This window comes from Aulonocara sp. 'chitande type north' Nkhata Bay, linkage group LG19 (genome assembly GCF_057382095.1).
Source record: "Aulonocara sp. 'chitande type north' Nkhata Bay isolate Kocher_YH1m ecotype deep benthic linkage group LG19, A_spYH_male_GT1.1, whole genome shotgun sequence".
Lineage (NCBI taxonomy): Eukaryota > Metazoa > Chordata > Actinopteri > Cichliformes > Cichlidae > Aulonocara > Aulonocara sp. 'chitande type north' Nkhata Bay.
In genome coordinates this window covers 2,570,022-2,588,094 of record NC_141362.1, presented here as the reverse complement: position 1 = coordinate 2,588,094, position 18,073 = coordinate 2,570,022, and the positions used below count along the sequence as shown (strand labels likewise).

Here is an 18,073-nt window from a genome sequence, read left to right as displayed (position 1 = left end):
GAGCTTATACTGACAAAGAAGTCTGCAGACTGAGAAAAATAGTTGCAAAACTTAAGCAGGAATTTAATAGTGATGAAAAGTATGAAGGTTTCTAATGTTTTGTGTTTCCTGTTGTTTTTATCCTTGCATCTCTGGGCAACTTCAGAGTATCTACTTTAAATCTGAACTGAGCCATAGATGTGTGGAAAAGCATACATGTGTTAATGGTGCAAGAAACACACAGTGACTGTTTAAATGAGACTGGAGGAGAGAATGGGTGGGAGATGTGATTTTGAGTATTTAAACAGAGCTTGTGGTGGACTGGCGCTCCTTTTTTCAAAAGGCTTTCCTGCGAATTTCAGGAGGTGATGAAGGGTCAATTAATGGTGGTGAAGGCAACATATGAGTGTTTTGGTGATTGTGTATGCTCCGAATACACAAGCTTGAAGATGTGTTAAGCAAGTGCAACCCAGAAGTGTTTCTTTTTTTGGCTGGAGATTTTAGCTGTACAGGAAATAATGAGTTAGACAGGAATCCTTTAGAACGTCATGTGTCCTCACAAAAAGCACAATCACGAAGGACAATATAAATGGGCCAGGAGCAGAGATGATGTTTTGTCTGCAGCTAGATTACACAGAATATATTGTTTCAGACATAATTTTGGAATTTTTAAAGAGTGTAACATACATCCTCGTGCTCTTGCTTCTACTTACTGGCATTTTAACACTGCTTTGTTATTATATACACATTTTAAGACAGATTTCGGTTTTTCTGGAGCGTGTATAAATCTAGGAAAGATGATTTCATGTCTTTAAGGCAGTGGTGGGATTGTGGCAAAAGTAAAATCAAAGAGTTTTGTCAGCAGTACACTGTCTTTGTCTCATTGGTCTTAGCCAAATTTATGAGAGATCTGGAGAAAGAAATAGGCTCCCTACTGGCTAACGCTGCCCTGCTGGCCCACCCATCCCAGTCAGCACAGATCGCGTTGACCACTGATGCCTCGCTGACCACTGATGCCTTGGCGGGCGCCATGCTGGGATATGGGGACATGCTCTGGTGTCTGCCAACCACTGGCCTTTTTCAGCCATACATTGCGGGACAACAAGCATAAATACAGTGTTTTTGACAGGGAGTTACTGGCTCTCCACCAGGCAACACGGCATTTTCATTTCTTTCTTGAAGGTCGGCAATTTACTACATATGTTGACCACAAACCTTTGACGTTTGCCCTGTCCAAAGTTTCTGACCCTTGGAGTGGGTCAGAAACTTATGAAGCGCCTTGAGGCGACTTTTGTTGTGATTTGGCGCTATATAAATAAAATTGAATTGAATTGAATTGAATTGAGTGCACGCCAGCAACGCCATTTGGCAGCTATTTCTGACTTCACGATGGACATCCAACCATGGCTGACTATTTGTCCCGCGCACTGGTTTCACCTGTTTATGTCAGCACAGACCATTCTGCTATGGCTGCTGACAAGCGTGGTGAATCGGACATCCTTCACTTAAGTCTGCACTGATGGGCCTCATGCTGGAGGACAGACTGGTGTAGGATGGCGGTCCTCCCCTGGTCTATGACGTTTCCACTGACTGCCCACCCCCGTGGTTCCTGTTTCATGGCATCGTTGCGTTTTTGACTCTGTGCACACATGATCACATCCAAGGGTCTGGGCCTCTGTTAAACTGCTCAACTCCAAACTTGTTTGGCCGGGCCTTTGCAAATCTGTTAGAAAATGGGCGGTGGCACCATGACACCATGGTTCCGTGACACCATGCAAAGGTCCATGAGCACACCAAGGCACCTCTTCAGCCGTTTCTCATCAATGGCAAACGTTTGATCACGTGCACGTTGATCTGGTTGGCCCCCTACCACAGTCACAAGGTTTCACACACCTTTTGACTGCGGTTGATTGCACCACCCAGTGGCCAGAGGTGGTCCCCCTGGCATCCACGACCGCGGTGGTGGTGACCAAGGCATTTTTGTCGACTAGGTTTCACATTTTGGCCCCCCTGCTGACATTATGTCCGACAGGGGCAACAGTTTGTTTCGGAGCCTTGGTCTGCCATGACTGAGAGCCTGGGAGTCAAGATCCACTGCACCACTGCATACCACCCACAGGCTAACGGGATGTGCAAGAGTTTCACAGGTCGCTTAAGGCTGCGCTCTACACTTCTTTAACTGATGACGGCTGGGTTGACTGCCTCCCATGGGTTTTGCTGGGGCTAAGGGGGAACTTGGTGCCTCTCCAGCCGAAGTGGTCCTCGGTCAGCCTTTCCGTGTCTCTGTGGAATTCTTGCCCAGGAGCCCCTCACCGTGCTCCCGTTCACTGGTGTTGTCTCCTCACCCTCAAGTGGACTCATTTTGTGTTCTGGGTCCGGTGCACCAGTGCCTGCCTGACACCTTTGTCCTGAAGACTTTAGAGACTTTTAAGTTTGTTTTTGTCCGGCACGATGCACATAGGACACCACTGCGTCCACTGTATGACGGCCCATTTTGGGTCCTTGGATCGGGCCAGAAACACTTTGTTTTGGACTTCTGCGGGTGTAGGGAGACTGCATGTGGACAGACTTAAACCGGCCCATGTTCTTGTGGACAATCAAGTAGCACCGGCCCAGGTCCCCCGCCGCGGCCGGCCTCCTTCCACAGGATTAATGGACTCTGGTTTTCCCTCTAGCAGCACCTCTCAACTGCCGGAGCTCGGGTTTTCTTTAGTCTTTCCTGGCTGCCCACGGTGGTCTCATCCTCCCAGGTTCACCCCTTCTGGCTGTTTGCTTAAGCCCACGCCAAAACAACAGGGAAACACTCTCTCTAGAATCTAAACAAACCCCCACTCTCTCTATTCGCCAGCTCACGCCCCCTTTTCCCCAGACACACCAACAACACTCTCTGTAACTCCCATCCCCCCACAACTTTTTTCTTTTCACTAGAAAAAAAGAAAGGACAGAGCAAGTTAATACTAGGGCTGGGAAATATGAGGAACATCTAATATCACTATATTTTTTGGCTATATCACGATACAATATATATATTGCGATATGTCTTTGCCACAGGTACCAGGGGGCAAAACTGCAGTTTAGGCCTCAGTGAAGTCAAGTTTTTTTATGTAAAAATGTGTGTGGTATCCACAGAAACCTCAGAATCTCAGCCAAAGCTCATATAAGTAATTTCTTCAGCCACCAAAGACAGCAAAAACAACAAGCAACTAAGTGTCAAATGAGTATATTCAATATATCCAAAGATACTGAATCCCAAGTTGCCCTCCAGGGTTTTCATTGGTGAATGAATGCATGTGATGTTAGACAAAAAGGAGGAAAACGAGCTTGCATTATTTGTCACAGTCCTAGGTCATGAACCCAGCGTTTAGTGTTCTCTGTGCCTCCCTTATGTTTGGTCTCTGTGTTTCTTAGTTGCTCGGTCTCCCCTGTCAGCTGTATCCCCTAGTCAAGTTCGTATCTCAGTGTTACATTTCCTGTTTTACTTTGAAGGTCTGTGTCCTGAGTGAATATACTGAGTTTTGCTTCCCTTTGGTCTCGTCCTGTCTGATTTCTCCCAGCTGTGCTTTTCTTCTGTCTCATTCCCCTCAGTACTCCCCAGTGTATTTAAGCCCTGTGTTTCTCTGTGTCAGTGTCGCATCCTCCCTCATGCTGTGTATTTCCTTGTGTGCCTCTTAGTGAAGTTTAGTTTATATTTTTCAGTTTAGTTTAGTCCTGTATCATTTCTGTGTGTCAGCAATAAAGCTGCGTTTTGGGTCCTCTTCCTGCCTGCACACAGCCGAATCATGACATTGTTTGGTGTGAACTGGTGAATAAGGCATTTTGTATAAAGCAGTTTTTGCTCTAATAAAGTAGAAAAGCACTTTAATAAGAACCAGTCCATTTGCCATTAAGAACGGGAAACTGGGGGATTCTTTTTGCCTTTTTTAAAATTATATTTCATTTTTTATTTTCATTATTGTTTATTTTTAACATCCTTTTTCAGCTCTGGGGAGAATACACTGTATTGAACACCTGTGCAATGACAAATAAGGCATTCTAATCTATTCTAACTCTCAGCATTTATAACATGTTCACCGTTGTCTGACAGAAATAAAGTCAGCAGGCTGAATCGAAAGCAAATACCACTTCAAAAATATTTGAAAGGTTTCTTTTTGCTTGGTTTGAAGCAGGTGTTGAAGCAGATTTTCAATGCCCCTCTTCTTCTCTATTTTTCTTTCTCTCTCCATCTGTTCACTCTCTTTCAAACTTCTGTTTCCTTTTACAATCCATCCTGATTGTTATAACTTAAAAATTTTAAAAATTAAATAAAAATCGAATAAACTATGACAATCAAGTGGACAAACGCTGTAATGATCCACTTGGAAAAATAAATCTGTTGATCATTTTTCTTGGCCTTCAGATAATAGTTATGATTGCTGCAGTGCCAGACAGGACAACCAAAAAAAGAAAAGATTTGAAAGGTAACTCATATTTTTTAAAATGAAGCCTATTTAGCATGTGACTAAAAGACAACAAAACCCTAACCCTACCTCTAAGTGTTTCACCAGTGAGTGGATGCAAAGGGGTTAAATGACATTGATAAGAATCATTGACAAGGTCACAAAATAGCCAAACAAGCAAACATGTGAATGAACTCCAACTCAGTCTTTCGTAAAATTATATAAGATTACGCCACTTGCCCAGACTTACACATTGTTACATATTTGCCCAGTTGAGGCTTGAAATCCTGTTTCTGGTAATAGAGTTCAGCACACTGTGCCACATCTATTGATCTCTTCTCCTCCACGCACATTCTCTATGTGTGCGCAAGACTTCATAGTTTCCATCTGGGCAGTGGAAAAAAGAGAAACATACATAACACACTGATTCAGTATGAAATAAAGTGACCTGACCAATTTTTCTTTTTTAAATATACACTGGTTTGTTAGTATATGCTGTTTGTAATTAACCTTTTTAATTAGCCTTATTTCACATGAGATTAACGGTTGAACTGGTTGAACCTTACCTTAATTTTAGTGGAGCCCACCAATAAAGCCTGTAAATATACCACTGGGTTCACATAACACATGTTTCTCTTTATTCAACATTGCATAACCACGCTGTCTAAACAAATCCTGCATATTTCTCCTCCCAATAGCAAAGACCAGTCAGTTGTACCTGACTCGGGAATGTAGAAGTGACACTGAATAGCAATGACCTTCTTCTTTGGAAGTTTTAATCCGATAACTTTGGTCTTCATGTGAAACTTCATGGTCCTCATTTAATAATTAATACTACCTTTAAACAATTAGGACTTTTTTGGGGGGAGACATTGTTTGCCACAACTCACACACATTCAGTATATCTGTCTGACTTGTAGCCGAGTATATTAAAATGCTAACCCAGTTCTGTCCGTCTGTAAATTCCATTTAAAGGGGTAGAAGTGAACCTAATCCTACACATGATGTTGAGGGGTTAAACAGAGTGAGATGTTGTGGTTGGTTGCTCTTGTCTGGCTTTAAATATATTTTTGGAAGACAGTCAAACATTAACTAATAACAGCTGAGTAAACTTTGTTTTTTTTGGATTCTACTCATGCAGAATTGCCTTTATGTTTCTCAGTATTATGACTAACACTAAGGCCCAGTGCTTAATATGGGGATGAGTGTATTTTTCACATTATTATCGTACCTGGTGGTGTATTCTGAAAAAACAACATTTTGCATGCAACAGTCGACATTTTGGTGAGTACTTGATATACCAGCACAGTCAGTCAATGTCTGTTTTTACCCTAATAGTGGCCTATGACCTGTTTACTGAGTAAACATCTGGCTTTGATATGGAGGTTTGTGCTCTAGAACATTCTAGTTAATGCATTCACAGACTACTGGGAACCTGAGCCATACAAGGAATGGGAAGTTGACACAACAATAATTTTCATCTTGATGGTCAAAAGGGATGTAATGATTGGAATCTGTGCCTTTCAAATCTGGTGGTTGAAAAACATGCTTATACCAAGTACTGATCCAAGCTGTGTTCCTCACTGGAAGTAAAAGACTGAAGTCATTTGTTTTAGGCTATGGAACTCCAAAGTGTTCAAAATTAAATAAATAAATAGGTCAAGATGAAATAAATAACTATGTGAATAAATAAGACACAGATATGTAATGTGAGAATGATATTGTGAAATAATGGAACACATTTTGAAAAAAATGCTCATTATTGTGAAACATATTACATTCTGCTATATAAATTTACTTATTATTGTGAAATATTATTTCATGGTCATTATTTTTCACAATAACAGAGATTATTCCTGAGGCATTTTATTTATTTCCAGCCGTTTATATTCCAAAATGTCCTTTTTTCAAAGTCAGTCTTTATTTCAAAATCCCGTTTTTCCCGATGGTCTATTTATTTCATAATGCGACTTTTCAGCAGAATGACTTTGTCTGTCAATCAATGTAAGTGGGCTGGACCTTTGCACCTATTGGCTTATCGTTTACCATCGACTAGTTTTCCTGGATACCGGCTCCGCGGACGGCTACTGCAGCTAGCAACAGCGTGCTAGGTCAAAAGTCACGGAGGATGGCGGACTGGTGTGAACTTCAGCCAGTTCTGCTCATTTAAGCAAATCAGATAGAGAGGGATCATTTACCTGTAGATACTGTTTTGAGTCGTTTAGATGTTTCTGAAATGCTTGGGATGATAATTGCTCTTCAAGATGTTCGCATCGATGACAGCATTGTCAAAGGTTTAAGATCAATTCAGCACCGTGTTCGTTTGGAATACGCCGAGGAAGAACAGTCTTCAAATGTTGGCCGTCCACGTCTAGAAATCCCGGTGCAGCACTCAGGACTTTAGTGCTGTCCGGGATAACCGTCGGGGTAATAGCCGATACATTTTCTGTGTCTCCGAGCACAATTAGGAGGAAAATGACGGAGGATGGTCTAAGGTAAGTTTATGCTGTAATTGAGCACCTGTGTGATTCTGTACACAGCATTGTTTAGATGTTGACCTTAATTATGACGTTTGACAATGAATTATTATCGCTTACTTTTTTTTGTTACTGTCTAAAGTGGGGCAGCTACGGCTAAAGCTATCGGCGCCATCTCGGCGTTGAGACACGTTTAGCAGTGTTAGCTGTGTGTTAACTCGGAGACTGGGGTCAGTGGAGCCTGTAGGAACCTTTTACACAGAGAGTAGACCCACCAGCTTTCCACAGTCTACTTACTTATCACATCTTGTTAGACAGCAGGGTCATTAGTGCTTTAAATAGTACATAGTTGAATGTTTCATTGCTGTTTGCAGTTGATTGTTCTCTGATAACGCATAACAAGGTTGATGTTAAATAGCGAGTTTATTGAAATGGTTTTGTCTATTTCAGCAGCATTATAGATATCATACTTTCTCTGGTGTCTTCGGTAAAGCTAAAACAAGAATACATTTACATCCTTGGTTCTTTCAGCATTAATTGGAAAACTTTGAGATTTGCTGTGCGCCTCCCAAGCCATTCTCTTTTATCCCACCTGTCAGGTATAGATGGCAATACTTTAAACAAAGTTAAATTTGTTATACCTGAAGAGAACCAATCCTGACCTAGAATGGGTGAATGAATAATTAGTTGGTAGCCAATGCCTAAGCAACTCACATAGGCCCTGGCAGACTCAATAAGTCCATCTAGGAACAGCTGCAGGAAACACCTCTTCAGTTTAGATTTAAAACATGTGCATGCTCTTTCAGGTTGATGAGGATTATGGTGTGGACTGGACAGGACAACATAATCGCCGCCCATCAAATGAGATCACCATTCCTGAGATTCAGCTCCCAGATGCACTGAATGAACAAGACCCTGCTGTGCTACCAATACTTCAAAATCACTTGTAGAAAGACATTATTACATTTAATCAGTTTCTATGTCAGGAGGATTTTTTTTTTTTTTTTTAAATTTCTACAGCTTTGTAGCTAATACTGACTCAAAACAGCATAACCAATTTCATTTTCAACAAAACAGTGAGTGGCTATAAAACAGGATTTGTTTTATACAGCTGTCACTTTAATGATATTCATTTCTTGGTTGGATATACAGTACATGTCAACTCTGAGCAGATTTAATACAATGAACACAGTACAGTAGTGCAACATCTTAATTCAAATAATTTTTTCTAGAAATTTTTTTTGTATCAGTAGCGAGTATAAACAAAACATATTGTGTAATTTATAATGTACAGTGAACAACTGATTTTGATATCTGAACTCTTCATCAGTTTATATTAAAAAAGCCATAAATGCACACCTGTACTCTGTATTTTTCACTGTCAAGTGTATTAAAAAGAACTAGAACTCACTAGATTGTCCGTTTCTTTGAACACCGAGTACAGTAATGTGATGCAAGAAAGAAGAAATGGTCTAATTTTACCATGTGGTTATGGAATCAATCGTAAACCAGACCAAAACCTGAGTCAGTAGAGTTGAGACACACCTGAATGTCCATTAGAAATGACTCATAGGTACAGTAGTGTGCAGGAAGACGTAGTACTTCAAAACCGGTGGAAGACTTTGGAAGATTGCTGTTGACCACTTCCACAGTCATTTCTCGGCAAGACTTCCCATCCTGTCCAAAACTTGATGAGGGCTTTTTGTTGTGCACAAGATGCTGCAACAGAAGATTGTTTTAAACTATAATGACATCCTATATTCATTATTTTGAATCTTTTACCATAAAAGATGACCACTTACATACAGGGCACCAGACATTTTTGCCCCACTCAAATTGCTGTTGTAGCTTTTATAGATATTTTTATGTTAACAAAGCTAAAAGTAGTCTACATACAATTCTAGTGCAACTGATAATGCCACCACTCTTATGTATTGCATGGAGCAAATAACAAAACAAAATTATACTATAGCGTAGAGCTGGGCGATAGAACGATATGTATTGCGAAATAACTTTTTCTCAATAGAAAAATTAAACTATTGCGATAGACCTCACCGCTCTTGTCCTTTTTATAAAAAAATAAATATCGTGATATGAAAAAATCTCATATCGCCCAGCTCTACTATAGTGTACTTTGTTAATGACCCAAGATCACTGGACTGTATGTAATTTACCAAAGTATAATCAGAGAAAACCAATGGCAAAATACCTATCGCAGCAGACTTACCATTTTCAATGAAGGACCGAAGGTAACCTGCCACTCTGCATTTATCCTCGAGAGCATTCCTCTTCTTCCTCATCTTCATCTTCTGTGGCAGGCCACAGTCATTTTATAGCTTTACTTATCTTGTAGTCTTAAGAGCATCAGCAACATTAGGTGTATTTTTATTAAATGTAACCCAGCTGTTCAACTAACCCACGCATACAAAACAGTATATTGGTGTTTTGTGTCAACAATTAATGTTCATCCTTCATAAATTAACCAAATAGCTTTACTATTCAGATGTTAAAAGATGTGACCTGACCTTACCTCACAACAGGGAGCAGTCTCTGATTCCCTTGGTAAGAAAGGAGGAATGATGTCTGATCTTTCTGTCAGAAGCGGCCATACCATGGTTTCCTTAAGCCCTTTCCTCAGCTGCTTGACTTGACGACTTGTTTGTGTTATGACCTACAACGGTGAGACCAAAACTGAAGTTGGAGTCTGTAAAGTGACACACACTTTAAATGTTAAATATTTAAAGAACATCCACTGTACTAGTAAAAGCATTTTCAAATTATACCCACTTACAAAATCACTACGTTGAACTAAAATTGCTTTCTTTTCTTTCACATAGATTACTTGTCTTCCATATTAGCACAGAAGATAAAGCCACTTTAAAACAGTCATGAATAACTATTACCTACAACAATGTAAATAGTAATACAGACATTAACCCAGAAGACTATTTTCTCTTACCTAATTTATAGAATTCTTTGCTATGATAAAAAACAGTATTAAAAAAAATCTGTGACTAAACTGATTAAAAAGCTCATTTTTGCCAGACAGACAGACTAACCAAGCAATAATAACATATCGTTACTTACCCTGAACAGCGTTTCGTGGAGTGGAGCTAGCTGTGATAGCGTTAGCATTTGCTAACGTTAACACTGTGCGGTTGTGATGAGAACTTGGACCAGGGACCACTTCATCTCCAGTACACTGCTGCAATACGCAGACTGAGGTGAAGACGTTCAATCTAAGCGGTTAGCAAGTTCTCTGAGTAACTCAGAAACGGACTTGTTTCCTGCAGCCATGCCCTTCACAAGAATTGATACACCTGTAACGTTATTCGCGCCCAGTGTTTTGCATTTGTCGGTGCCTTAAGTTTATTTTGAGCTGCATACTGCCGCCAGCTGCATAGGAGACGCATTGCACCATTAAACCTAAATCGACAATTCATGTGCTATTACTTATGTCTGAGTAAAGGAGCAACCAATCACACAACTGGCTCCGCCCTGTCTTTCTTGATTGACAGACAAAGTCATTCTGCTGAAAAGTCGCATTATGAAATAAATAGACCATCGGGAAAAACGGGATTTTGAAATAAAGACTGACTTTGAAAAAAGGTCATTTTGGACTAAAAACGGCTGGAAATAAATAAAATGCCTCAGGAATAATCTCTGTTATTGTGAAAAATAATGACCATGAAATAATATTTCACAATAATAAGAAAATGTATATAGCAGAATGTAATATGTTTCACAATAATGAGCATTGTTTTCAAAATGTGTTCCATTATTTCACAATATCATTCTCACATTACATATCTGTGTCTTATTTATTCACATAGTTATTTATTTCATCTTGACCTATTTATTTATTTAATTTTGAACACTTTGGAGTTCCATATTAGGCAGCACCAGGTTCAAATTAAAAATGAAGTTTTGAGCACATCTGGATTTCTAATATGCTATTACAAACTGAGCAAGAATTGCTCTATTCGCTATTTAAAAAATAAAAACAATGGGACCATACACAAAATTAAACATTAAAGAGGCCAATAAGTATTACACCAAAGATAACTAGAGTGAGTGTAGGAGCAAGAGACAGAGAAGCATCTGAGCCTTTGAGTTGTATTAAGTGGATTTGAAGTGTGTGTATTAATGTGCTTATAGAAGAAATGTTAACCACACAGCTGCTCAGCTAAGTTACACATTACAGACTACAAATTTAAGCTGACATTTACCACAGTCAGCTGACGCCAGAACTCCTGTGAGTCTGAATCCAGCAGATAGTAGAACAGTGCATTGACTAGTAAGGTTCATTTGTTCCTGAGAGATACAACAATGTATCTTGGAGGTCCATGTTATATCGTGCCTTTAAATGGTAACTAGACTGGTTCTTATATAGCACCTTTCTCCTCTGAGCATCCAAAGCACTTTACACAACTTGCTCCATTACTTTTTTAATAGTTTTTTCTTCGCTCTGTGTGCTTTCTAACATTCACGCACATTAATACTTGGGATACATGGTGGACACACGGAGCAGCTTCTCTCTGTCCCGACAAAACAGTGTTCCCGTCCTTGTTATGCGCTTTTTCTTGTTCTTTTTCACAAAAACACTCATACAGTTGTGAGCTCCTGCTCAAAATCAACAAAAGCAAATCCACCAACTTTTCATACGTGGACGAGCTACAAATTACACTAAGGAACTGCGAACTGCTTCAGAGACATTTACCACAGTGGAAATGTCTCAGGCGGTGCAAGAGGAAACAGAAGAGGGGTAAATGTGGAGGCATCCAGAGCAGGCTAGCGGCTAATCCACACAAACCTGCTATTCCCACCAACCTACTGTCCAACATGCGCTCCCTGGACAACAATCTGGATCATGTATGGTTACTTTGGTCCACTTTGAAGTCAGCGAGGGAGTATTGTGTCTTCGTGTTTGTAGAAACATGGCTTAATAATAGCATTCCTGACAGCGTCATTCGAGCAGACAGAGCTCTCACTGAAGGGTGTAGGACTTGCAGGTGCCTGGTGTCATGATGCTGTTCTGGCTTGCAAACACTGTTCACCTCTGCTGGAGCTTATGATCGAGTGCAGACCGTTCTACCTACCGAGGGAATTTTCAGCATTACTGCTTGTTGCTCCAATAACAACAATGGGAGTGAGGCACTGAATGAACTATATCAGCATGTCAGTGAGCAGCAGACGGCCCACCCAGATGCTTTTCTCATCCTAGCGGGTGATTTCAATCATGCAGACCCAATGACTGTGCTTCCCAAACTGCACAAACACATTATGAGGTGAGCCTAAGAACAGCATGGGCAAAGCTGTCACGTGGCATCAGAGAGGCAAAAAGGCAATACTCCAGGAGGATTTTGCAAAGCTTTAGCGACAGCAGAGATACTCGGAGGGTGTGGTAAGGAATACAAACCATCACAGACTACAAGCCCACACTGCAGACCACCATCAGTCCCATCTCTCTACCAGATGAGCTAAACAAATTCTTAGCTACCTTTTAGGCACAGAACTACACCCCCACACAGAAGACTCCACCTTCATCTCTTCCCTCCAACCTGGATCCATTTCAGTTCGCATACTGGTTCAACTGCTTAACCAATGATGCAATTTCAACTGCCCTTCAGTCAGCCCTCACACATCTGGACACTACAGACTCATACGTCACCATTCCCCAGCAACTCATTAACAAACTGGATCTGCTGGGAATCAGCACCTCGTTGTGTAACTGGCTGCTGGATTTCCTGTCAGGAAAACAGCAGACAGTACGGGTCGGCAGCAACACCATCATCACAAGAAAACTGAATACGGGGGCTCCCCAAGGATGTGTGTTGAGGCCCCTTCTTTTCACTCTGCTGACCCACGACTGCACACCATCACACAGCTCCAACCTTTTCATCAAGTTTGCAGATGACACAACTGTGGTTGGTCACATCAGCAACAATAATGAGACCTACTACAGTGAAGTTAACCATCTGGCCTAGTGGTGCAGCAACAACAACCTTTCCCTGAATATGGAGAAGACTAAGGAGATCATCATAGACATCATAGAACTCGCACCCTGCACACCCCACTAACCATCAATGGTGCTGCTGTGGAGAGGGTAAGCAGCACCACGTTCCTGGGTGTGCACATCTCAGAAGATCTCTCCTGGTCAAAGAACACAGCTTCACTGGTCAGGAAATTTCAACAGCGACTCTACTTTCTCAGTAAACTGAGCCTCAATCCCCATTATGAGCACCTTCTACAGAGGCACTGTTGAGAGGATCCTCACCAGCTGTGGTGAGAGTCATACCACACAGGACCCTGCACTGGGTCCTGCCAGAAAAAGCTACGAGTAGTGAGAGCAGCGGAGAGGATCGTGGGTGTTTCTTTTCCCCTTACTCCAGGACATCTACTGCACCTGCCTCACCCAAAAAAGCTCTCTGCATTACAGGTGACTCCACTCATCCATCCAACAGCTTTTTCAGTTTGCTGCCATCGGGAAGGAGACTGAAGAGCCTCCAGGCTAGAACCAGCAGACTGAGAGACAGCTTCATCCACCAGGCTGCCAGGATGCTGAATTCTCATCCTGCTCTGTCCCGCTCGACTCTCACACACACAAACTCAACCAGGGTTGTACTAACGAATAAACTCAACGATCCAGTGTCGACTGAAGCTTAGCCGCACAGTTAAGTAGGGAGGCTTTTGGCGATGAAAATCAGCTTACAAAAGCAAAACAAAACTGAACATGCTGGGACATGGGACCATGACAGACATCTTGCCCAAGTATACTTTAACATGCAGAACGGAGTAGCCAGGAAGCAAACCACTGACCTTCCAATTGGTATATGACTCACTCTAGCAAGTGAGACTCTTATGACACATGTTGTGCCTGCAGATGAGAGAATATATTCTCTTTCAAAATTTCTTGAATGCCTTATTGCCAGCCCACCCAACCAGGAAACACCAGGTGTCAACCTTGACATAGAGTAGCTTGTATAAAAGGTTCATGTTAAGGATGGTATAAAGTTCTGAAAAAGAGGAAAATTCAAGGGCCAGTTGAGAGATATAATCCCTCCAGCGTGTACTGGGTCTGCCCCGCGGCCTCCTCCTGGTGGGACATGCCCGGAACACCTTGCCTAGGAGGTGCCCAGGAGGCATCCTTATCAGATGCCCGAACTACCTAAACTGGCCTCTTTCAATGTAGAGGAGCAGCGGCTTTACTCTGAGCCCCTCAGAGTACCTGAACTTCGCATCCTATCTCTAAGGGAGAGGCCAGCCACCCTTCGGAGGAAGCTAATTTCCTCCGAAGGGTGGAAATTAGGATGGAAATTTCTGCCACTTGTATCTGCGATCTCGTTCTTTTGGTCACTACCCACAGCTCGTGACCATAGGTGAGGGTAAGGACATAGATCGCTCTGTAAATAGAGAGCTTCGCCTTTACACTCAGCTCTCTCTTCACCACGATAGACCGGTACAGCATCCACATCACTGCAGCCACAGCACCAATCCGTCTGTCGATCTCCTGCTCCCTTCTCACTTGAACATGACCCAGAGGTACTTAAACACCTCCACTTGGGCCAGGAACTCGTCCCTGACTCAGAGTGGGCACTCCACACTTTTTCAGCTGAGAACCATGGCCTCAGATTTGGAGGTGCTGATTTTCATTCCCACTGCTTCACACTCAACTGTAAGCCATTCCAGTGAGGCTGGAGGCCATTGCCTGATGAAGCCAACACAACCACATCATCTGTGAAAAGCATAGATAAGATTCTGAGACTACCCAAGTGGAAGCCTTCCACCGCTTGGCCACGCCTAGAACGAAACCAGGAAACTGCATTGTTCCTCCTGTATCCAAAGTCCAACTATCGGACGGACTCTCCTTTCCAGCACCCTGGCATAGACTTTCCCAGGGAGGCTGAGGAGTGTGATTCCCCTGTAGTTGGAACACACACTCCAGTCCCCCTTCTTAAAGATAGGAACCACTACCCCGGTCTGCCAATCCAGAGGTATCGCCCCTGATCTCCATGCAACTATAACACAGAGAGCCTTCAGGAACTCAGGGCGAACTTCATCCACCTTAGGGCCTTAGGCCCCTGCCACCAAGGAGTTGTTGAACTGCCTCAGTGGCCTCACCCCTGGAGATAGATGAGTTCTCCCCCCATCCCCTGCTTGCTCCATGGAGGACATACCAGTGCAATTAAGGTCTTTAAACTATTCCTTTCACAGCCAACAATGTCGGGTGTATCTCTTTGAGGCAGTCTTTTTCCATGGCCTCTCTGAACTCCTGCCACACCTGAGTTTTTGATTCAACCTCAGCTGTGCTCCGCTTGGCCGGTTGGTACCTATTGGCTGCCTCCAAGGTCCCATAGGCTAACCAAGCTCAATAGGATTCCTTCACCTCTGGTGTCCACCATTTGGTTCAGGGGTGACACCAACCCCAGGCACCAACCACCTCTGGTGTCCACCATATGGTTCAGGGTTTACCACCACCTCAGGCACCAACCACATTGTGCTACGTCTGTCCAACATCCTCCCCCGCCACCACGTCAGGTGGCAGGATGGTGATGGACTGTGCTGTCAACTGAGGTGGTAATCAGTTGACAGCTCAGCGCCCCTCTTCACCCGAGTGTTCAGAACATATGGCTGCAGATGTGATGATACAATTACACACACTGGTGCCACCCGAACTTATGGATACCCTTATGTTCGAACATGGTGTTTGTTATGGAAAAACTGTGGTTTGCATAGAAGTCCAGTAAGAGAAGAGGTTTAGATCTACCAGGCCATTCCTCCCAGTCACGCCCCTGCAAGTCTCACTGTCATTACCCACATGACCATTGAAATCTCCCAGTAGGACAACAGAGTCCCCAGGTTGAGCAACCTCAAGCACCCCACCCAGGGACTCCAAGAAGGCTGGGTACTGTGAACTGTCATTCGGCGCATAAGCGCAGATGACAGTCAGAGCCCATTCCACGTCCCGAGCAGGGAAAAGACCCTCTCGCCTACCGGGTGAAACCCCAACGTACAGACAGCAAGCTGAGGAGATACTAAGATACCCACCCCGGTCCGCTGCCTCTCACCAAGGCCAACTCTCCAGGAGACTGGTTCCAGTGTCCAACCCATGCGTTGAGGTGAGGTGAGACTATATTTAGCCGGTATCTCTCAACCTCAGGCAGGGTGAACTATTCCCTCGATCTTCTGCTCATAGGGATTTTTTTGTCTGGTCTCTCACCCATGACCAAAAGACCCCGGACACACAAACCCCTCCACCACGTTAAGGTAGCAATTCAAATTTGTTTTTACATTCCAGAAAAAAACTAATTTCTCATTTGATTCTGTCTTGCCACTTCCTGTCATTGCAACCCTGTTCTCCACCACCTAAGAATGTCTGTCTTACTACCACTACGTGAGAAGCTTCCATGTTAAATATAGTGGTGTGAAAAAGTGTTTGCCCCCTTTTTGATTTCCCCCTTTTTTGTATGTTTATCGCACTAAATGTTTTTGATAAAATCAATTTAAATATTAGACAAAGATAACACGAGTAAACACAAAATGCAGTTTCTAAATGAAGGTATTTATTATTAAAGGGGGAAAAAAATCCAAACCTGCATGTGAAGTAGTGACATGCTGGCTCCTTTTGCTGTGCTTCTGGTCTCCCTTGATACTCACCTTGTGTTTCTTCTTGCATTCTTGTATTGCTCTTGCAGTTTTTCACTTGAAAACCTCACTTGGAACATGTCTGTTTGGAACGTCACTTACATGTAGCCTTTGGATGCCTCCTTTAACTCAGCTACCTGCTGCAGCAAGAACATTCACTTGCCTGTTCATAACCTGCCTACCCACTCTCCACCTGTCAGCTGTCTGGAACTCTCTTGCTGACTGTGTACTTTCTCCATGCTCAGCTGACCTCTCATTAAGTAAGACAAAATCAGGTTAATCTACAACTAAACACTACAATACCTACCTGTTGGATGTTTGCTAAATTAAACTCTCTTCTCAGGCAGAGCCATTGTGATTCCTTCTGAGCTGAGGTAAATTGTAACTCCCAGTTACCTGTTTGCTGAGAATTCTTAATTTTTCAGTAGAACTTTGCTCCAAATCTATTCTTTGGGTCCTGCCAGAACCAAACCATAACAATATTTAATTAGCAGGGGAAATTCTCAAGTGTGCAGGGCTATACTCCTTGCTCGGATCTATCTACTTAGATTTTTTCCTTATTTTTGCTATGTTTTTGCAAATTTTCTATACTTTTAACATTATCAAATTATTTTTAATATTAGACAAGAAATAAATAAATTAGCTGTTTTCGAGCATGATTGCATTATTAAGGGAAAATGGCTATCCAAACCTACCTGGCCCAATGTATGAAAGTAATTGCCCTGTAAAAATGGTAATTTGTTGCGCACCCTTTGGTAACGAATGGCGAGAATGCCAACGAAGCATTGGTAATAACTGGCAATGATTTTTGTTTTTTTACATGGCTGTGGAGAAAATTTGACCCACTCTTATTGTTTTGTCTTTTTGGTTAATTTGACCACATTCAAGGATTTTTGACTGTTAACTGTCATGACACCAAGTTTGCGATGACTCACTGGCAGGACGCAGACCAATCAGAGTTTACAGAGTTTATTAAACAAGTTTGGAATCAAGGTAGAAAAAAATGAGTAGATTGAATGGAGGCTAGCGAGCAGGGCTGAGGCAGGCTGGATCACAGGGACTCACTACACACACACAGTAGCTTGGAAGGCCTCCTTTACGCTAAGCAGCCTGCACAGAAGCACAAAGAAATAATCCAGGAAAGACCAAACATGAAATTGACAGCAAAGCTACTGAACCTGAGATGTTTCCACAGGTGAAGCAATGACCTGGTGGCAACTGAGGAAAACCTTCAGCCTTAAGCAGACTAAAGAATTCATAGATTACACATGAGCAAGGTGAGTAAATCGGCCTAATCAGTAAATCAAGTTTTCTCTTTTTGCACTTTTCATGCAAATAAAGCAAAATGGTACCGCTAAGGGAGAACACAGCCACCCTACAGAGGAAGCTCAAATCCGCTGTTTGTATCTGCGATCTCCTGCTTTCCATCACCAACCAAAGCTCGTGACAATAGGTGAACATGGTACATCTGAAACGTTATCGTTGTTTACAAAATACTTGTGTTATCACTCACAGTGTAACGTCTTGGCACTCTCC

The 18,073-nt window shown here is 42.4% G+C and overlaps 1 protein-coding gene and 1 long non-coding RNA gene across 3 annotated transcripts; one reads left to right on the top strand and one right to left on the bottom strand.

Annotated features, from left to right (window-relative positions):
* Window positions 1–6,344: 6,344 nt before the first annotated feature.
* LOC147306311 (uncharacterized) lies at window positions 6,345–8,302 on the top strand. The gene is made up of 2 exons (XR_015126442.1): window positions 6,345–6,910; window positions 7,699–8,302. It is a non-coding gene; the product is annotated as an uncharacterized LOC147306311 (long non-coding RNA).
* Window positions 7,111–10,584, bottom strand: LOC147306310 (uncharacterized). Of its 2 annotated transcripts, XM_086275411.1 has the most exons (4): window positions 9,980–10,584; window positions 9,423–9,563; window positions 9,120–9,201; window positions 7,111–8,611 (listed from the first exon to the last, which is right to left on the bottom strand). In XM_086275411.1, the coding sequence occupies exons 1-4, from the start codon at window positions 10,025–10,027 to the stop codon at window positions 8,496–8,498; spliced, it is 387 nt and encodes a 128-aa protein (XP_086131537.1). In that variant the 5' UTR covers window positions 10,028–10,584; the 3' UTR covers window positions 7,111–8,495. The 2 variants fall into 2 exon arrangements, 1 of the variants encoding a protein (XP_086131537.1); XR_015126441.1 differs by having other exon boundaries at window positions 8,545–8,611; window positions 9,120–9,596.
* Between the last annotated feature and the right edge of the window lie 7,489 nt (window positions 10,585–18,073).

Excerpts from the sequence above, each read along its gene's own strand:
- LOC147306310 (XM_086275411.1), bottom strand. The coding sequence starts at position 10,027 with ATGCTAACGCTATCACAGCTAGCTCCACTCCACGAAACGCTGTTCAGG. Across the intron at positions 9,564-9,979 it reads TCCACGAAACGCTGTTCAGG|GTCATAACACAAACAAGTCG; the intron begins GTAAGTAACGAT and ends TCACCGTTGTAG. Across the intron at positions 9,202-9,422 it reads AGACTGCTCCCTGTTGTGAG|AAGATGAAGATGAGGAAGAA; the intron begins GTAAGGTCAGGT and ends GGCCTGCCACAG.